This window comes from Tyto alba, unplaced genomic scaffold, assembly GCF_018691265.1.
Source record: "Tyto alba isolate M040663 unplaced genomic scaffold, T.alba_DEE_v4.0 Super-Scaffold_48, whole genome shotgun sequence".
In the NCBI taxonomy this organism is placed as follows: Eukaryota; Metazoa; Chordata; class Aves; order Strigiformes; family Tytonidae; genus Tyto; species Tyto alba.
In genome coordinates this window covers 7,616,004-7,638,376 of record NW_024881324.1, presented here as the reverse complement: position 1 = coordinate 7,638,376, position 22,373 = coordinate 7,616,004, and the positions used below count along the sequence as shown (strand labels likewise).

Sequence of the window (22,373 nt, the reverse complement as noted above, 5' to 3'; positions counted from 1 at the left end):
GCTAGATAGTTTCTACCAGATGAGATAAAAGACAACCACCTTGTTTCTGTATAATTTTTTCTTTTACTATACATTTAAGCAAATGTTAGATCATCAAAATTGGTTTACATTTTTGTGAAAGACATTTATTGAATACAAAAACCCCCCATTACATTCAGCCTTATTATAAATGATTACACGCAAAGAAACTCAAGAAGTGTATGAAGGTTAATAGCCTAAGTGGCTGAACATTTTCAGAATTTAGATCATTTATGAACCCTTATTTCTCAACTGTACAATAATAAAATTCAAAAAAATATCCTTTGTCTTTCCAACAATACTACAGTCAGAGGGATTCTGTGCTCACTGCATTAATGGCAGCCCACACTTTGGCAACTATTAGTTTTATGATTTTAAGTGTAGGCCTTCCCATATTAGCAACAAGGTGTATGGAGAACAAACCTAAACAACAAAAATTTATGCAAAGAGTTCACTTTGATCTGAAAAGCTGTGGGCCAGAGTGCAAGACTGCAGGCTTAAAAGTACCGTTGTCCATGTTGAGGCACCAAGGCTCAGGTTCAGAATAGCTTTCTCATACAGAGGAGAGCTTAACCACACAGGTCAGCAGTGCCCAATTTGGAAGCCCCACTGTGGATTTCCAAAGCTATCGAGCCTCCCAGCTGTACATCTTGGATGCCCACTCCTGAGATGCTAAGCCATCAAGTCAAGACACTAACGCAAAAGATTTTTTGCAAAGTGAACTTCAGAAATATTCCTATAGCCTTTGGAGGGACTCTATTTACTATGTCAAGCCATTGAAACAAAAGTATCTGTAGTCTTTTGTAAAAAGTTAAATGCAGAAAAGCTTAAGTATAAAACTACAGTTTCGTTTCTGTACAAGGTAAGATGGAACAAACATTGTAAAACCTCAACTCATTTGTAGTTTCATGAAACTTCTGCATACCGCTTTTCATCACAGCCTCACTGCTGAACAATGACATTTCATGTCATAAATCCTAAAACAACAAGATTAAAAAACTGATTTGCACAAAAGAAATCTGAAATAACTTTATATACACACAACAGAAAGCCTTTTAAAAGTACAAAAATAACATCTATATGCCAATTAGTTACCATGCTTTTGACAGTTCTCTCAGTGCCTACACATGCAAGATAGTAATCTAGATTTAGAATAATTCTGCATCTGTAGAATGTATCAGAATATAAAAGACATTAACATGTGACTAACTCCTGTTATTTTCAGAATGGATATGTATTCAAAATATCTTTATAACCAATACTGCAATATTCCAAGTCTCTGCATGTATATGTGCAGATAAGCAGCGTTCATCTTACTTGATTTTTAAAGTCTCCTGGTAATCTAGTGATCCACACTAAAAAGCAACGATGGTTCTAATGAATCTAGTTATACAAAGCAATTTAAAATGTACAAAAACTATATAAAAAGGGAACATTTATTGCCATGCACAAAACTTAAGTATGTTCAACTAAAAACAGCATCATATGCAGTCTTGTTTTGGGTTTGTTTTTTTTTTAAAAAAAAAAAAAAGATACACAAAGCAATTTACATCAACACTCTTAACATTAGATCAGCAGAATCAGCTCTGACTAAATACCACAAGGGTAAGACACATTCCTTTTGCTGGTGCCTATCAGATCTTCAAATCCATGGGAACATAAAACCAGGAATCTTCATTTCCCACAGTCAAATCAGATCATGAAATCAACTGAAAAGAGAAATGTATTAGTTTTCTCCTTTCTCTCAATCCCATTACATACAGCCTCTCCTTTTGCATCAGACTACCAAGGAAATACACTCTACTTTTGCTATCACGATAAACCCAAGAACATCCCTACAGCAGACAAACTGCTCTTAGGCCTTTGCTGATAGTGATACACATATGCACAGCACATAGGCAGAACTATTTCTAGACAGCCATATATCAACATCTGCAAATGAAGCCACAGGGGGGAAAAAAAAGTTACTTTAACTTCACCAAGTAAACCTCACTTCTCTAGTCCCATTTTTGGTTTTGGTACAAAAGTAATTGAACTTGATTTTTTTTTTTTTTTTTTACAAATTACCAACTACAGACTGGACAATAAACCCTTTGTCGTGAGTACATTAGATCAGGCCTAATCTTCAGTGCAGCAAACTCAAAGGCAACATTATAACTTTGCTACCAGGAGCACATACAGAAAAAAGCCAGCTACATCTTTATCCTCTTTTGCCTTCTCTCACTGCCAGAGCCTGAAGCTCTGCAGAGCTTATACAACCCTCAAGCATTGTTACCTATGAACATATTTGGTCAGTGCATCAATTATAGTGCACCTTACAGCTAAAGATGTAATTGAAAGCAAGTGTATAGTTTTGAGAAAGTAAAATTCATTAAAAATTATGAAAGCTTTCATTTTAGCTCTGCTTACCAAAGAAATTCACAAGAGTAGTAGTGGCATGCTAAGAAAAGAGAGCCTAAAACGGTTAGTTTTGAAAGAGGGATACAAAATAAATAAAAAAAAGTATCAGAGCACTAAACCTCTAATACTATATAGAAGGCTCTTAAGACTAGTGTAACAGGATGCCATGCCACTTTCTAATAGACTCGAGGAAAAAAAAGAACCACAACCCAGAATGTTTTCTAAATGATAAAGTCTTTACCTCTTTGACTGTTTTTTTAATGAAGTCTTTCCTGTCAGATAAATCATAACTAGGATAGTTTTCATATACCTAAAAAAAAAGGTAAAAAAAGGAAAACAAACACAAAACAAACCTCAAATTACTTTCATTCAATGTATTGTATAAACAGAAGGAGTTTAATTTAAATTAGGGCAAAAATTTGTGTGATACTTCTAGTATTAAAATTGCCAACATGCCCTCTGTTTATTATGGAGAGTGACAATCTTATTTTTCTGTCCTTATTTCAACAACATAAGTATTTAAATACATAAGGTGGGTTTTTTTTATGCTTGGTCACTGACTAAACACTGGTACTATAATTTTTCACATCAACAAATTGGAATGCCTAGCTTGCCATGTCAGGCAAATAAGAAATAAGAATTCTCCAATCTTTGTTTTACATACTCTCTATGTAGTCAGATACCTCTGCGCTACTGTAGGAAGCTAAACAAATACCAAAATCCAAGGTTTATTTATTTTTTGTTAATAAGTAAAATTATGATCCTTCCAAGTGGCTAATAGAAAAGTCAACATATTTGAGTGCTATTCTACAACTATTATGTGATTAACTGGGTGGGAGAGGACCAAACAAGAAACAGATGCCAACACTGACAACCAATGCAGAATATTTTATTTCAGTATATCAAATGTCAGACCTCTAGAATTACTATAAACGTGACAAAAAGTTTGTAAAGAATATAAACACAGTTCCCTCATAAGAATAACTCTGGTTTAATTTTCAAGACAACTTCTTGGAAGTACCAGGAAAGCAAACATGTGAATTAACTGACTGTAGAAAATGCCAAGGTAACAGCATTTTCTGTTTTGGTCACTTTTCCCCACCTCTCCCTTTTCTGGCCATATAGTCCCTTCCCAGCACCTCTCCTGACAAGTAATGGCTTCCTTGCTGAACTGATTCAACTCACTAACTCAGCTGAGAACTATTCACCTTTTTCTGATAAATGACAGTTGAATGGACTCATAAAGAGAACATATGAAGAATGAGAGCAAAGTGAGCAGGAGAAATGTACAGAGAGCAGGACACAGCCCTCCCCTTCTGACAGTAGTAACCTGCTGCACCATCTCAACATCCCAAATATTTTCAGTCTAGTACATGGCAGTTGCTTTGGAGGTAATACCGCTACTTTCCATGTAGCTGATTTTCCTTTGGAGATTTTCCTTCTAATGTCAGATATCAGTGTTGTATATCTTAGGATTAAAGATCTCCTTGTTATAGATTTTAGCAAGTAAATAAATCAATACAAGACTACTTTGTTTCTGAACCAGTGCAGAGTGCTAGACTCCATTTCTGAAATGATGACAAAAAGTCAGTTCACAAACAACCTACTGCCTAAAAAGAGATTACAAAATCATATTTCCTTACCTCCTTGCAAATTTGTTTCATTGTGACCTCCTCCAAGTTTGCATTGGCCAACAAGTTCTTGACAGTTTCCTTAAGTTCTTCATCTGTGGGTGGTTTCTTCAGCTTTTTAATTAAAGGTTCATCATCTGAGCTATCCTCAGATTCACTTTCTAAATATGAAGAATAATTTGAATTGTAATAAAAGATTTTCAATTTGTCCTGCTTTCTTCCTCCAAAAAAGAAGCCACCAGAACCTTCCCCAAACATCTGATGCAGATGTTCTCCCTTAAAACAGACATCTTGCCAGACCTTCCATTTAAAAACAAAGCTAATGCTATCAGTACTGCATTTATTTATGAATCTGCATCACTGTTGATGAGCTATCAGTTTACAAATCAGTATGTATTCTAGAAAGTATCAGAGAGATTAATCTAACAAACTAAAAAAAGGTTTATTACAACAATTCTAAATTATTATGGCCCTAAAAAAAAAAAAAGTACTTATTTACTTTTAAAAAGGAATTTGATTTTTTTTTTCCCCAGCACTGCTGCACACTAGAAACTTGAAATTTTGCAGTGCTGTATTACTGATCACACTATCAGAAATACCATGACAACAAATGAAGAGAATCATAAGGGAAATAAAGAGGCACAAGACACTCCTACAATCTTTTCCAGCAGCAAAAAAATTAGACTGAACAACTCCAACATCTACTCAGTTCCTCTACAGCCAACAAGACACAATTCAGAGCCGATGCCAAACAATCTAGATAATGAGCTTACAGAAAGACCGACTTAACATTTTGATTTTTGTACTGCGAACATACACTAAAAACAGAAATGCAGGAGTAGTAAAATTATGAAAGTATTACATAATGTATATGCAAAACACATATGTAACATTTATTTATATATATATGTTGATGACAAAGTGCACACACACACAGGGTCAGACACATCAGTACTGCCAGCAGTCAATCTGAAAATACACTGAGTTCAGCACAGGCCAGTTTGCTGAGAAATAAGGCTATGAAAGAAGTTTAGCATAATTCTATGCCTAAGAAATTAACCATTCCTTTTCTAAATACACTGACAAGCAGAGTAATTAATCTGAACTGATATCTGTGCTATAATATACATATGTCACTGCTAGCATTCAACAACTATGTTTGCAATATGGATATATGCTGCATTAATAACTCATACTACAATTGTGACAGTCATGGCTGTTATCTCAGAATGCCAGAGAATCTATGGTGAGAAAGGACCTCTGGAGATATCTGGTTTAAACCCTTACTTGGAACAGGGCCAACGTGGAGCTGGTTACTCAGAGCCCTGCCAGGTTGAGCTCTGAACATCTCCAACAACCCCGATTCCACAACTGCTCCAGGCCCCCCTCCTGAGACCACCCTCACGGTGGAGCTTTTCTTCCCCTAACACCTAACTGTGATTTCCCCGGTGGCAGCTTCTGCCTGTTGCCTCCCGCCCTCTCACTGAGCACCTCCGAGCAGAGCCTGGCCCAGCCTTCCCCAAACTCTCCCACCTGGCAGTTGCAGGCTGCAGTATGAACCCCCTTTAGCTGCCTCTTCCTAAGGCTGAACAAGCCCGGCTCTCTCTGCCTCCCCTCCTACACCCTATGCTCCAGCCCCGGCCGTCTTGGTGGCCCCTCCACTGGGCTGGCTCCAGTCTGTCCATGCCTGTCGGGCACCAGGGAGCCCAAAGCTGGACCCGGTGCTCCCAAGGCAGGCTCCCAAGTGCTCAGCATGGAGGAATAATCACTTCCCTCAAGCTGCTGGCTCAAACAGCCCAGCGTGCTGTCAGTGCTCCTTATCACAAGGGCACACTGCCAAACTGGCTTTAACTTGGTGTCTGTGAGGAGCACCTGCCCCTACCCAGCTCCTTCTCTGCAAAGCTGCTTGGAAAGCAACCACTGTCCCCAGCTCCACTGCTGCAATCTTTACATGGGTATTAAGAAACTCAATGTATGTATAACTTTTATGCATGTCATCAGATATGAGAAACCCAATAGCAACAGAACACATGTAGAACCCATAGCTATGTTACCAGAAAACACATCAAGCTGCTGAACAAGACACATACACAGTGGGATACATATACTCATGGATCAGTTGTAAGATTCACATGAAGTCACTATGGAAGCACCAACAGAATCTTGCTAATGTTCTTCCAGCAGAAGAGAAACTGGGCTGACACTTGCAGTTTATATGCAAATAAAAAGTATATATGTACACAACAGAAATTACATAAAGTATACCAAAACCAGTAACTTTATAAATAACGGTAGCAAGGAAAGAAATATCAAGTAGCAAACCCAACAATTCACCTAAACTATTTTCTTTCACAAATAGGTGCAAAAGCTTTCTTCCTAATAACCATGCCAGTCAAGCTACAAGGCAATGCATGATGGAAGATTTAAAGCACTTACCTTTTCTAGAACTGTTCTGATTTTTTTTAGTTGTGCTGCTATCTGCCTTCTTGACATTTGCACCCTTCACAGGTTTCTTGGTTTTGGAAGTCATCTTTTTAGATTTTTCTCTTTTAGATGCTTTTCTAGGGGGCTATAAAGAAGAATAACAGAAAATTAAAACTATGGTTTCTACCCAAGCAATCTGTACCTCTTTTCCACAATGAAAATTATCCTGTCAACACAAACTAAATTAGCAAGTTTAATTACTATATTTTACTAGCAATTTCTACCCCTACACCATAGGGTGAGTACGTCTACGAAGAGCATTCCTACATACTTTTAAATTTCACACTGTCCTTCTACATGGACTCTTAAGCTCAAACAGCTACAACTTTTTCATGACAGTAGTAGTTTTGTTGTGCTATAACTTTCCATACATAATTACTTGCAATTAGCTTATAAAATCACTTCAAAGATGTTCCTTTAGAAAAGGACATGATATGTTGCGTTCAATTACTTCTAGGTGCTATAACTCTCTAAGACTACACACAGCTCATTCTTTTTTCACTAGTTGAGAACTACATTAGGTAACCCATAATTTCGCCTATTATTGTGACTACTAATCACAACAGATCCAAAGAATAATTCCATTAATATAATCAGAAGAAATTTGGAACATAAATACATACAGTATACACATCAGTGTACTGCATTTTTGGCACAAATTAAGTGTGTGCTTAACACACAAAATCTTTAGATGGTTCCTCTGACAAGGCTGAAAACCTTAGTCACTGAACAAACATGGAACACTGACCAAGAATAAGCCATACTTCAGCAAAAGAACATCATGAAACAAAACAAATTAACTAACAGTAGTTAGTAAATTCGTAATTCTATTTTATATTTAGAATGGCAGCACAGACAACTGAGCAAACTATCACATCTAAACAATTAAGATTAGTTCATATAGGTTTTAACTGCTTCTCTCATTAGCACCGACTGCAACACATGAAACTAGTACTTAATAAACCAGATTATGCTTATTCATATTGGCTTGCTCAGGTATAGTTGCACTCATTCTGCAGTGTTAAATGAAGAATAAAGACTTTCACTGTTGAAGTTCAGGAAATACACTCAAGGATCACCCCACTTCTAAATAAATGTTTGCAATTTAACTTTTCAGCTTTTGAGTTTCTGCTAAAGCTCAGTCACCAGCTACAAAATCAGAAGTTAAACCTGGCACTCGCATTTCAGCTTTTTATAAAATTATGCTCCCCCAACACACAAAAATATTTCAGGTATCTTTTGCTTCCGGATAACTGTAAGATTTTTTTTTTTGTTTGATTGTATTTAAAGAAAGAATTGCAATCGAGAGACATACAACTCTTAGGACAATCTACTCCAGCCACTCCATGCCTAAGATTCCAGCGGAGCTGAGGCAGCAAAGCAGATATGCTGCCTACATCCTTCCACCTGTAGTATGTTAAAGGGTGTTGGAAACCTAAGTGTTTCTTTTAAAATGCTGCTATCTTAAAGCTGTACAAACACAAGACATTTTCCATTTCGTAATATTTGAACTCATTTGACTTACTAGTGTTTTTTTTAATTAAGCTTTTACTCTATGCAAGTGAATTTCAGTCTCTGAAGACTTCAGTCTACTCAGCTATTGTCTGGCAGACATATCTAGCTCCTACCTTCTGAAAGAATGCAAAGAAGATCCAGTTACATCAATGGGATTTACTGTGAGGTGTTTTGTTTGGTGGGTTTTTTTGTTTGTTTTTTAATAACTGAGTTCTTGAAACATTTTCTAAAAGACAACTCCTGCCTCCCAAAGTGATATTGCTCTCCTCAAGGTCGGAAGACTGTTTTGATGAAGAGATGAACAAATATAAAATTAATTTTTAGTATTTCAGTCCTTTTTCAATTTGCCATTTGTAGGGAAAGAGAAAATGCAAACTAAGAATTAAGTTTGCTCCATGAAGGCATGGAAGCATAGGGAATTTCCTTGAACCATCTTTTTAAATTAAAACCAACACCTATCAAAATGACAGTGACAAAAACTGTCAAAGTTACATAAATTGGCCCTTCAACAAAAGAATTTTGTTACTATTTTCTATAGCTCAGACTATTTACTTAATGGCCTGTTAGACTCCAACTGCAATAGACAGAATGTAATCCAAGTAAATTATGGTCTTGCATTACAGCCAAAGGTTCCATAGCTTACATAAAGAAATTTCCTTGGACATCAGCTGTTGACTAATTGCTGTTTGTTGCAGGGCTCTGATCAAGGCTAAAAAGGCAGTCCCATCTAAATCAAAATAAAAGATAAGATGGGACATTATAGCTCTATTTCATTTCTTTTTTTCCAGGCTTCAGGCATATGGTGAAATCAGCTGTACACTTGTACTGGCCCTCCATGTTTTGTGACTGTTCTGTGAGTAAGTAGAGGACTGAAAGGGAACGTACAAGGAAAGGTATTCTGTATTTAAATACAAAGTTCATCTCATTTCTCTCTTACTATGGAAGGCTATAAGAGGCTTCAAAGAAAACAAAGTACAGAAAACACAGCGAGATGAAAACACTTTGCAGATTGTAGGGATCTTTGCAAGGCTGCTTACTATGTTGCTCACTTTATCTTTGTGATCCAAGACACAGAACCCTGAAAGAGAGATTAGGACATAAAATCCAGGAGAAATATGGAACCAAGATCCAAAACCAATGCAGCCAGGTAGGTCAGGGACCAATCCTGAATTCAAAATTAAGTCCTAGCTATCCAATCAAACCCTATACAGAAAGAAAAAAGATAGATAGATAGATGAATAGATATTGGGAATTTTTAGAAAATTACAATAAAGTCATCACAAGATAATACAAGAAATGCGATTATGTTTGAAATCCTGACTGCCACAAAATGACATAGAGCAAATGGTTTTAAGGTACATATATACACCCAAGAATCAGAACCTTTGCCTTTTAACTTTATTAAACTAAGAAATTTTGAAAATATCTTATTAATTGTGGATGTCTTCCCTTTTCTTTCAAACCATTCAGTTAAAACTTACCCCTCAACAGTGCGTGTTCCAAGAATTACCAATTGATAACAACCACACAACGACAAGTTGCAGACAAGTTTTTAGCCCTATGTTGAAAAAGAAACAAAAAACCTTATTACCTCATCTTCGCTTTCTTTTTCTTCTGAAGAGTCATCCTTTTCCTTCTTTTCATCTTCTTCACTACTGGATTCATCTGACAAGATCTCTGGGTACTTGGTGCGTTTTGCTTTTCTTGTTGTTCCAGTGCTACTTCGTTCTTTTTTGCCACCTTTGCTTGGTGTTTTTTTGGATTTTGGCAATGGCTGAGAGACAGGGAGGTGTGTAATCCAAGTAGGAATAAAAAAGTGAATTTTAAAAGTATAAATTCCTTCAAATCACATGAAAGAACAGTAAATATAGAGCTCTGAGTCTTGATAACAAAACTCAGGACTATTTTATGTACTACACTTAGCCCGTAACATTTCACAGTAAGCAGAAATTCATTACATAGATGGAGCTGAGCAAAATGAAATTTCAGTTGTAACCTAAGCACCCCTTTCACTTCCCTAACCAAACAAATCTTAAAAGGTTAGGGAAGGGAAGCAAGAAAGAACCTGCCTATGCACTCCCAACCCATAAAAGCAAGCTGCTGCTTCTGGTAACAAATTAGCTACCAACTCTTCAGAAGATGTAAAGACAGGAATTCTGTCATGTCTTATGCAAAACTGCATTTTGTTGTCACTCAGTACCAGTGTCCCTAAGACAGCATGCAGGCTCCTTGTTCACATCACTTACCAGTGTTCGCGGGGAATAAGTTTAATTTCCTGAGCAACAGTGTAACTATTTGAGTATTGCTTTTAGATTAAAAACTGAAAGTCCAAGAAGATTAATAATAGAGTTTAGCAGACTTGGCAGCTGAATCTAGTGCACTAGTGTATACTAGTTAAAGCAAGTTTTCCTAGCATTGCAACAAATTCCATTTTGTGATGACCAAATGTGATCACATACACTTGCCAACCTGTAGCATACCCAGGTAACATCTGACATCTTATTATCCTGTCCTTTCATGTTTTATTTCCTTGCTCTCATTTTTTTTAAATTTCTTTCCTGCTCACATATTATGTCTATTCCCCTCCATTCACTCACAAACCAGAAGCTACTTACTGTATTTGGGTATGGATATCTCTAGCTTCATGTGTCGACCATGTACACTTTTGTGCATTAAGTGTATAACAGGAACACTTACATGTAAGCATGCAATTTCTATCCAAGTCCTCCCCCCATTATGAATGCCTGCAGGAGCAGCACTACTCTCTTTCAAGAAGCCACTGCTACTTCAATTATAACAGTAATTGTATCACTACTGGCAACAAGCAAATAATATGCAGTAGAGAGCTCCTTTTTTCATCGTAACAGAGCTATAAAAGCAAGCATAACAACCTGCATCTCACCTTGCCTGAAGATTTTGGATGCATTAAGAAGTTTAAGATTCTGGTTACCAGCTCACTATTAACTCCTGATCTTTCCAAGTCGAGAACTTCACAGATACTTTTCAACATTGCATTTCTAAATCTGGAGAGAAAAAACAAACCAAGATTCAATACCACATGCTAAACAATCAGTCAGCATTTGACTGTTGGAAGCTCTCACTTGTGTCTGCCACCTAACAATAGGCATGAACTAAGACACTTAACTAGGCTTCCAGTTTTATCTATAATTAAGCAAAGAACCACAGCCATATTACATAAAGCAAAATAAAACAAAGTTCCTAAAGCCACGTGTGTAAAGTAGGATATATAAAAGTTATAAAAACTTCGTAGAAAAAAAAAAATCTTCCTCAGAAACTCTCCTAATGTACCACATTGGAAAGAATTAGTCTTGGAAAAGAAATCCGTTGGGTACAAGATGAACTCTAAACGGGTAGAGGGTCTCCCTTTATTCTCTCTGGTTCTTTACCCCTTTATAGAAGTACCCCTCATGAAGACAGAAGATTAAGAAAAACTCTGACATCCACCCCTTTTACTTCAAAAGGATCTTGGACCAATTTTCCCACTTCATCATTTGTCCCACCAGTATTGAAAACAGTAGAAAGAGAGAATCAAATCCTGGGAGGGTATCACATCAGAATGCAAGCTTAATGAGATTTAAAAAAACAAATCAAAAAACCCCTATGTATTCTACCCATTACCTCCCTTGAAATGCATATGCTTTCCTCTTCACTCATTTTGTACAATGCTGCCTCAAAAGTAGATTTCACTGTCTGACCTTTTTTCACAAATTTCATAGCTATTTTTGATAATCAAAGCCAAAGGAAACTTATTTTTCATTGTTTATTTTAAAAGTCAGTGCAACTATTTTATCATGGCCTACAACTCCTCTAAAGTAGCATTTAATTTCAGACTGTCCCTTTAAATTCACAGACTTTTAAGAGGACAGAACAACTTTGTTCTCCCATGTTTCACAGCATGGGAACAAGAAATCTTAACTGGTTCAGCACATCTCCCTGCCTTAAAATAAAGTTCATCCACCATCCTACCAATGATGAAGAAAAATCTTGCAATCATTTTTCTAGACAAAGTCATAAAAAAAAAAAACCAAACAAAAAACAAACAAACAAACAAACAACAAAACAACAAAACAAACAAACAAACAAAAAACCAAACAAAACAAAACAAAAAAAAAACCAAGTGCGATCTTAACATGCAGAGAGCCTTCCTGTTTAGCTTCTGGGGATACACTGTATACTTGTAAGGTATGCTCCCGTATAATCAAGAGTCAGCCCCCTGCATCTTAAAAGACAATACTATAGAGTTAAAACCACTTAACTTGTTAACAGATTTAAAAACTGCATAGCATCAAAGTTTTTGTTTCAGACTTTCAGGACCCTGTATGCTAAATGTAGGATTTTATGGTTCGATCGCTAAATAAAACTATAATTCCTTATAACTTGTATTACACATAATATTCATCCTTGTATTTTAACTTAATTTAGAACTAATATACACACAGAATAAGTTTCACTACCCAAAATTCTGTCATACTTTTAATTCTTAGAAGGTACATCTGCAGGTAACAGCAAACATAATGTACTAAATATTAAAAAGAAGTTCAAGTGTGGAGTAAACAAGTGCACACAAGTTTTGATTCAGTAACTTCCATAGCAAGTAGTTTTGATTTATAAAATCCAAGAACTCTAATCCACACAACGACTTCAACTCTCATTCTTTGTAGTTTATAACCTCAACAGTAAGATTCTGCAAAATAAATTTTGTCCCGTGTTCATGTTGTTCAATGCTGTTAAAAAATAACGACATGCAAATGTATAGTGTGGCCAGAAGTCAACCACATTGTCAGAATAAATTAGTAATCTAATCAGCAGTGTTTCATACATAGCTATGAACAACAGAACCTACCACAGTAACACAAGCACACTGGGCTCAGTGCCTTGATGTAAGAGTGACAATGCAACCAGTTTTCAGAATATTTGCTGAACACTGAAGGGTGACAAAACTTAACTAGCAGTTCTTTCATATGGAAAATATGAAAAAAATGTGAAAAAATACTTCATTGTGTGACTTTTTGCAGATACGAAGAATCACTATCCAATTAAACCAGTGGGAAACAGTCAAAACTCCCATCTTGAGACAGTTTGTTCTGTAGATTCACATGTATTTGACAAACCCTACTCCTAGAAAACTAATTATCTGAGTAAGGAAGATCTGCAAATCCCAAATTCTGGAAGCCTTGCCACTATCATGGACATCAAAACCCCCAAATTTGGAATCAATCATATAGGAGTTATGAGTTCTTTCATTTGTTGCAACTAGTTGCACAAATACTTTCAGTTGAGTCAAAACCAAACTGCAGCAACTTCTGTTAACAAGAAGCAGCTTGGGTGTGGAGACAGCAAAAAATTAAGAAAAAACCCCAACTTGATAGACCAGTTGCTACAACAATTCTAGGAATAAGACTGTATGTTTAATATACAATAATCACAAATGGCTTTGATTCTGAAGGAGGAAGGTTTTGAGGCACAGAAGGATGCAAGTTTGCACCATGAATAGAGCACAATGTATTCACAACACTATGCTTGCCCTGGGGAAATAATGTTTTCTTCACACTTGGCAGAAGAATCTGCTAGTTAGCATGCAATAGTTAAAGCCAGGACTGCAGGAATTGTGAATAAAATGCTCACAATTAGCTCTTTTTAATACATTTCAAGTTGTCTTAAGAGACCAGTTTGTGTGATTAAGATAAGCTCAGAAACAGAGCAGAGCTCTAAGAAACAGCCACTCAGCTTAAAGTTTAAATTTAATCGTAAGTAAAATTTTGAAAATAAAAAGGAGTGTATAGCATGAGTCAAGCTATGTTAAGTATCAATAGAGATCATTACTTTTTTAACATTTCTTCTTTCTTTTTGTATTGATCACTTCCTTTTTCAAATGGGAACCCACTGAACTGACCCACGTTCTTCTTTAGGGAAGCAACCTAGAACAGAACACACAGATCACTTTCTATCGCAAGTAGTTTAAAATATTTAATCCAATTACATTTGTTAACTCTTCATACAAGACAAACCTATTCTAGCATTTAGCTTTCTGTGGACAAAAACTTATACCATTTCAATTATAACATACATAGATGCCCTGGTTTCACCTGGGATAGAGCTAATTTTTTTTGCCTTCTTAATAGCTAGAATAGTGCTGTGGTTTGGATTCAGTATGGAATTTGATAGGAGAAGAATGTTGATAATACACTGATGTTTTCAGTTGTTGCTGTGAAGGGACTTTTCAACTTCCCATGTCCTGCTAGCATGCAGGTACACAAGAAACTGGGAGGGAGCAGAGCCAGAACAATGGGCCAAAATTGGCCAGTGGAATATTCCATATCCTATAGCATCAGGCTCAGTGTGTAGATGAGGGCTGACCAGCAACCTGGTTCTCATTTCTGGGATTCTGGTTTCAGGATTCTCTCTTCTCTGGGATCGCAAGCTGGGCATCAGTCAGCAGGTAATGAGTAACTGCATTGTGTATTACTCATTTGTATTTTCCATTCATACTATTATATTTTTGTTATTATTTTAATTTTATTTTAGTTCTATTATTAAATTGTTTTTATCTCAACTTACAAGTCTTCTTACCTTTACCCCTCCAATTCCCTCCCCCATTCCCCACCATGGGGGAGGGTGAGCAAGTGGCTGCATGGTGTTTGGCTACCAGGTGGGTTTAAACCACAATAGATTATGCTTTTATTTATCCTATGACAGCTAAACTGCCATTAAGTTCTTGTGATCTTGGCACTTTTATATTCCTTTTAGTAACTTACTAGATAAAAGTCACCTCCCATTTCAAGCTTGTTTAGAACATATTGCACAATTATTTACAGGTTTGGACAGCTACGATCAGATGAAGCCTGGCGCATGCTTCATACCATATAATTTGTTATGGAATAGTAAATTTTATTTTTATTATCTAATTTTCTAAAGCTGATTTGCTCTACTTTCTTTTCTAAAGCCTTACATAGGACTGTGACTGCACTTTTGAACCTTTTGTTTAGCATGACCAATTTTTGCATTTACATATCACCCAATTTATAACTTCTACCACTATATCTGCAGACTGATCAGGGTTGAACTTTCATTGCAACACCCCTTATAATGATAAAATAGCTCCCATCAAGATCCCAAATATATTAAGTTCTTTGTTTTCACTTCACCTCCTTTTACCAAAAAAAGAAGTTAAAAAAGATCCCCAAAACTTTCATTCTTCTCAGATCTTTTTAATGCTATCAAGAATAATTTGAACTCATTTTCAACAGTTCTACAAATTTTGTTCCTGGTATTTCTCCATTAGTTTATAATTTTACCAAAGCTAAGCTCCTTTTTCTAAAGAGAATTAGCTTTGTCCGGCACATAGAGAAAATTTGCAGATGGTACTGGTATGTTTTATTAAAAATGTTAATTACCATCCAAAGCACATACAGAACGTGCGTGCAAGACAATATCTGATCTTCATGATATTAAACAGCACTCCAAGTTCCCTACAATTCTGATTAAATATAGTTTTGGATGAAACCATACTTATATAAGCAAATAAATATATCCTTGTATGTTTGGACTCAAACCACTGGGATGCTGCAGCAATCCAGCTGGGCTTTCCAACAAGTCCAGAAGGCTAGATGTGGGAGGGCAGAGCAAATGGGAGGTGGAAATGCAACCAAATAAGTGGTGTGGGAGGGAAGGATGAGACCTGTAGTTCAGTAGCCCTTGTGCCTAATTAGTATGGTTTAGGAGTGTTAAGTATCAATTTACAATTACATCATTCGCACATAATTATGAAACTGTGAATAATTACATGTCTATTAGTTGATTAGATTATTTATTATTTCTTACTAAATCAATTATTAATAACAGTATCCTTGAGTTGTTAGTTTCTTAGTCTGTTGCATAATAAATAAACAATACAGTCTCTTAAATCAGTTATGTCTCAGATCTGCAATCTAAAGTGGGAAAGACAGACTCTGAGGTAATGATATCTCAGTACTTCCACCCAAAGATGGTAGAAAAATGTTACTGGTTTCACAAAGGGTAAATGGATGCACTTTGGGGACTTCCACAGTGAGGCCAGTTAAATCAGAAAGTTACATGGTTCTGTCACTGTCCCTTTCCTATCAAACAATTAAATACTACTACAGGACAATCTAAAAGTTTGCAAAACTCTGTATGTACCGACTCAGAAATTCTCTAGTCTGGTTTATTGCCATGCTGAATAAATAGCGTAACTCACAGAAGCAGGTTTTACTTGATATATACTGTTCTTTTTCTGAATACTTGAGGAAAAGTGATCTTTACCATTTAAACAAGCATTGCATTTGCAGCAGTGGTCTGAGATCTTACAGCTAGCTAGCTATCTGCACTAGCACTATTCAGTTCCTGGTTTCTGTGCTAGCTGTTCATGTTTCTAAAATACACAAAGAGATTAAAACCAAATTCCTGTAACTATGGCAAGTGTAATGAAATATTAAAATTTAATCTGCCTTAATTTCTCTACACCCATTTTACCTCTATTAGCAAGGAAAATGGGTCATATTTACTCTGAAGCTTATGGCACAATCACCACTACGTAAAAGGCTCCGAGAAATATTTGCTATTTTAAGTTTCATCCTTAAATACAAAAGCGAGCATACCAGTTTTTAACCAAAATTTTAATAGTCTTCGGTAAGTGTGACAAAAATTACTATTAAGATTTTACATATAGTGTAGTTTTACTTTCTACATCTTTGTGCAAACTAAAGGATAAAACAGCTTGGTAAGTAGCAATGTATTAAAACTCACTAACAGGTTTCAAACATAAAAGGAATAGTACTAAGAAAAAATCTCTGTTGAACAAAGTAACTGCATGGAGCATTTTGCCTATGATCTGCATGTCAGTGGCTTTTAGAACGTGAACCATAAATTATTTCCAACTCATCCTCATAAGGTAAACCACACCTCCCCCCATTAAAAAAAAAAGTTAAAATCTATATTCAAGCAGATGTAATTCAGTATACCTTCCCATAGGTTTTTTATAGGGAGAGTAGTTTTCAAGAGCTAGAAAAATTATGGGCTTGCTTAACTGGTTCTGCAATATTCATTTTTTTAAATAGTTTGTAATAAATGACACTTAAATGGATCCACATGTGCAAATGTAAAAACTATACTACAAACATTTTCACTATACATGAGAACTAACAAATACATGAGATTGACTTTAAGTTCTTACAGTGCCTGGCCTGTTGTAGAGGAGTTTGTGCAGGTTCCTAAGTTCGTCTGTCTTCTTTTTACTCAGAAAGAATTGTATCCTTTCAATTTCACAGAGTTTTTGTCCTTTTCCTGAAACAGTTAAAATCAATTATGCTATTCATCACATTCATATTTACTTACGTGTTTATAACTCCAAATATCTACTGGGTTTTTTAAAAAGCAGTTATTTCAGAATAGCATCAGACATTGTAATAGGTCAAACATTAAGCAGGCCTTTTCCTATCAATTAGGCATCCTGACAGCCTCTTTATCTTCCTTACTTGATGCTACCTAGATCAGAGTACAAGAACTTGGCATTTCTTTTTATTCTAGCTGCTCCTGCCTTTGTTAGTGGTGGCTAGGTATGGAAGAACCTATTTCAGTTAAGTTTAAGCATTATGTAACTTCTACGGTTTAAATTGATGAGACAAAATAAAAGATGGTTTTCATATAATCATAATAGCCTTAATATTTTAAAATGGATCATGACTCTCCAGTTAGGCTTCACCTACAACAAATCAATAATTTGATCTTTTAAGAGGTTTCATTACCATTCCCAAGACTCACAATTCTTATGCGAGAGGACAAGCTTACCTGGTGTAATTGTAAAAGGTTCCTTTTGCAATGAGGACACCTGCATGGTCAGTCGGTCTACCTTCTTCTTCTCCCTTTTTCCTTCAACAATGAGACTCTTTTCTGCAAAAGATGGCTTCCTTAAACACAACATTCTTCATTACATGAGCTGATTTGACTGCAGTGACAGGCAATACAACACTGAATCTTTGAAATGGCAAACGAGAAATGGATAATAATATAACCTGGACCTATGACATTTTCAAATCTTTGGCTAATAGGTCAATGGGATCCTATGGAGCTACACAGACGTGTGCACACACAGATATATATATATATATTACTAGAGGAGTCTCTGGTTCTTAATCACAAACCTGTATCCACCTTAACCTTGAAGACAAGGCTGAGCATTTCCTAAAGGGAACTTCACGCTATGATGGAGACTGTATCACTACGCATTTTCAGAAACCTGTCCTTCTCTCCCTTCACTGCCTTTCTGAGGTACAGAACTGACACTGTTTGCATAGTCTCCTCCTGGGATGGTGCAGCCAGATTCACTTTAGCTGTCTCAGGGAGAATGATACCACCAGATGGGTAAAAGGAGAGTCCAGCATGCCTGCATACACCTTCTCTTCCCACTACTGGGCTGGAGGACCCACACATCTCAGCAGCAGAGGCAGAAGCACAAGCAGAGTGAGACTGTACTACACCTCACAGGGCTACGTGGGGTGGCAGTCAGCATAGCACAATACAAGCATCACAAATACTACGAGAATACTATTCCCAGTAATTCTGGTACTGCTTAGTAATAAATACATTCAGATTGTTTTATGTATACATTGGACATCACTATTTTAATGATACCATGTCAGGAGAAAAACACAAAGCTTTACCTAGACATCTCATAATAAAATACTTGACCTCAAATCAAACTATCCTTGGCGCTAAACAGATGGGCTATCCTGCTTTTAAAATCCAAAAGCAGCTTCAAAATCTGGATGAGCATAATCAAAACTGGATATGTATCTGCTGAAAACAGAGAAAAACTACTTTGGTGTACACAAGAAATTATTGTTTCTAAAAATCTAATTGCTCTATTGTTTCCCAAACAGCATAATCTCTCTTTTTTTCTACTACCTTTCCCAAAGACAAACTTCAGCTCTTAAGAATCCAAGACCATCAGTGACTTGGTTATCACTGTGCCATACTGCAGCTGTTTCCACAAATACTTTCATTTGCAAAACAAGTGCCTACAGAGTTCATGATGGGAACACACATTTTTGCATGGTAGTTCCTTCATCACATCTTGCATTCCTTGACTACCTTCTTCAATTACATGCCATAACACAAAATCTGCCTTGCTTGCTTGTCTTATGATATCATCACAATATTTATTGACAAAATTAGTCAAATGGTATATCCCCCCTCCAATATAATTAAATTTTGGTTTCCAGTCAATTAATTCACAGTAAACAAAGACACCTGTATTGTTTCCACAGCTACTGCACAGATTTTTCAAGTTTCTCTCTTTTGCAAACATGGATCGCTTCAGAGTGTTACTGGCAAAAAAGGATTCCTTTTTGGATATGCATTTTTATACAGCTAATTTTATAAAGGATGCTAATTCTTATAATCATCTAAAAGTTCATATAACAGCAAGAAAAACACCCTCGTGTAGGAAACCAGAATGCTGGCAATTCATTCAATCTTCCCCGAGGAACATCAGCATCGCTGTTTCTAGTGTCGCCTGTTACAGTCTACTGCAAAGTAATTTATGACCCCTGAGATAGATGTATGATGGAATCTCCTAAGCAATAATTGTACAATTAGCTGAGATCATAGGAGACTGAAATCAGTAAGCCTGGCATTTTTTAAAGTACAACTTATTCAGTAGAAAAACAAGTACCCTTTTCCTCTTCCTCCTCTTCCTCTTCTTCTTCATCTTCATCACTCTCCTCAGCTTTGTTTTCAGTTTCAGGTTGTTTCTCATCTGCTTTTTCAGATGACATTGTATCTTCTTTTGATGAAGCAACAGAAGACATGGTGTATGGTTCTGTAAAAAGCAGCCAGGGAAACCATCATCAATATAGTATTATACATGAAAAATACAGGAAACGTTGCTTTTAAAAAAAAAAAAAATCTTCTTGTATGGCAGCAGTAATATCATAGCGGTAGTACTGTGATTGCTCATATTCTTTAAAACACTAAATTATTCTGCATATACACAATACATACAATTTTTCAGGAGGACTTGCCATCCATTCTGCAACTAGCCTGATTAAGAGCAGTTTAAAAGGTTATCAATTCTTTCCAGACACAAGTCTTCAAGCTTGCTTTGTGAAGCATTCGGAAACACCCACTCAAAGCAGTTGATGATGTTATCTATTAAGAACTGTAATGTTTTAAGATATCACAATTTTAGTACACCATATTATAAACCAAATAGCTATTTCTGATCATGGTTAACTATACGTACAAGTTTCCTAATAAGTTAAACAAGCTACATATTTAGATGGGAAGTGAGAACAGAAAAATAAAAAAAAGTTATGAGCAATTTGGAAAAAAATAACACTGCTTTCAGAATTCAAATAGCTGCAACATCTTAGGGCTTGAAAATGCTTTTTGGTTTTAATCTGCAGATCTAGAGCATAAAAAAAATAAATGCTTCATATCTAGCATATTTAAGAGTACTCTTTTTGAAGTGGCTTAAAAGTTAACTTTAAAATTAAAATATCTCACTGTGACAAGTACCATTTCCCTACTGACAGAGAATGTCTAGCAAAAGAAGATAAACCCGTATCTGTTGATTTTAGAAAGACTCTAGCCTTCAAGATCTTTCACTGTTTACAGATCTGGAACAAAATACAGCATCAGCTGTATAAGCCCTTGTGGAAAAAATATCACATGATTAACCATTTTCTTTTTCCAAAATTAAAGCAAATATTATTTACAAGAGGTCAGACTCAACAAACAACAATGAAACCAACTACTTATATATGATATTAGCAGGTGCCAGAGAACAGCAGCACTCCAAATGGCAGAAAACATGAATTATATTACCAATAGTATGGGAAAAAAAAAAGTTTACTACTCCTTGTTAAATCAATGGGGGGGAGGGGGGGGGGAAAAGTCACGGTATTACTACCAGTATTTCATTTGTCACTGAAAAGTAATACAGCTTTTTCACGATATTACTCTGAATTTTACTTGTCTACACAAGTGAAAAAAGCAACCAAAGTTCTCTTTCCTTCCCCTCTCATGGGGAGCAGAAGGGGAATAGGAAAGTTAGCGACTTTTTAGCTTTTTCAGCAACCAGGACCGCGAAGACGGCTTGCTTAGGGAAAAAAGGTACCTTTAGGAAGACTAAGGTCGGGGGGTACTTTCGGCCGGGAGAGAGTATATCACAAGCTGCCCCGAGGAGGATATTCGTGCACAACAGCACCCCCCACCCCCGTCCAGGACTTTTCAAACAGGGACTCGCCACTTGTCCCCCTTCCCGACTTGCGAGCCGGAGGACGGGGAGAGTCAGGGCGATGGGCAGCGCCCGGCGGAGCCAGCGGCCAAGGAGAAGGGCGCCGGGGTCAGCGGCGAGCGCCATCCCGCTGCCCGAGGCAGCAGGCAGCGAGACCGTTCCGCCCCTCCTTCTCCCGCCGCCGGGCCCCGAGGCGGGACAGAGCGCCCAGGAAAACATCTCGAGTGGGAAACACACAGCCCCGCCGCCCCGCGGAGGCCTGGGGGGGAGGCGGCAAGCGCTGCCGGCACACGGCGTGTTTGTGTGTGCGTGCTTGTGTTCCCCTCAACCCTGCGGGGCAGGGGCCCCGCTTCGTTTCCCCTCACCCCCCACCCCCCCGCCTCTCAGGCCCGGCCCGCCCGCGGGAACGCGCTCTCGGGCGCCGTTACGGCCATGGCGGCAGGACTCACCTCAGCTCGAACCCCGGCTTCTGGCTCCTTCCTCGGGCGCGGCTGCGGCAGCAACGGCAGCCGGCGGCGGTTACCGGAGGAGCGAAAGGGCGGGGGGAAGAAGGCGGGGCCGGGCGCCCTGCCGCACAGCGACACACGGACAGGGACAGAGACACGGACAGCCCTCCCCCCGGCACCCGAGGCGCGCCCTACCGCGACCGGCCACTTCTCTCCGCCGGAATCAACAAGCTTTTCAAAATGGCGGGTTCTCGGGCGGGGAGAAGGAAGCGGGAAGGCGGCGGCCAATCAGCGCCCGCGAGCCCGCCCGGCGCGAGGAGGGCGGCCGCAGGGGGAGGGGGAAGGGGCGCGCGCTCAGAGGGCGGGGCGGGCGCCCGCCGGCGGTGACGTCAGGCCGCGCGCGGCGGATGGCGGTGCGGCGGCGGCGGCGGGGGGGAAGGCAGCGCGCGCCGCCGCTGAGGGAGGGGCGCGAGGGGCCGTCACCTGCACCGGCGCGTAACTCTCTGCGGGCAGCGGCTCCTCAGCGCCCTTTCCCGCCCGTGTTCCTCGGCGGGCCGGCCCCCTTCTCTCCCGTGCAGGCGGGAAGGAGCTCGGCGGTCCCGG

General features: G+C 38.1%; 1 protein-coding gene across 1 annotated transcript; it reads right to left on the bottom strand.

Annotated features, from left to right (window-relative positions):
• Positions 1–40: 40 nt before the first annotated feature.
• DEK (DEK proto-oncogene) lies at positions 41–22,034 on the bottom strand. Its single transcript, XM_032998936.2, has 11 exons — positions 21,774–22,034; positions 19,759–19,905; positions 17,874–17,975; positions 17,260–17,369; positions 13,893–13,987; positions 10,951–11,071; positions 9,640–9,822; positions 6,486–6,618; positions 4,062–4,210; positions 2,660–2,728; positions 41–1,727 (listed from the first exon to the last, which is right to left on the bottom strand). Exons 2-11 carry the CDS (start codon positions 19,892–19,894, stop codon positions 1,716–1,718), a joined length of 1,110 nt encoding a protein of 369 aa, XP_032854827.1. The 5' UTR covers positions 19,895–19,905; positions 21,774–22,034; the 3' UTR covers positions 41–1,715.
• Positions 22,035–22,373: the final 339 nt, after the last annotated feature.

What these genes read in the sequence shown, in the direction of transcription:
- DEK (XM_032998936.2), bottom strand. Translation starts at nt 19,894, where the DNA reads ATGTCTTCTGTTGCTTCATCAAAAGAAGATACAATGTCATCTGAAAAA. An exon ending in AGAGGAGGAAGAGGAAAAGG is followed by an intron (nt 17,976 to 19,758) that starts GTACTTGTTTTT and finishes CATCTTTTGCAG; the next exon opens with AAAAGAGTCTCATTGTTGAA. An exon ending in TGAAACAAATTTGCAAGGAG is followed by an intron (nt 2,729 to 4,061) that starts GTAAGGAAATAT and finishes CTTTTTTTTTAG; the next exon opens with GTATATGAAAACTATCCTAG.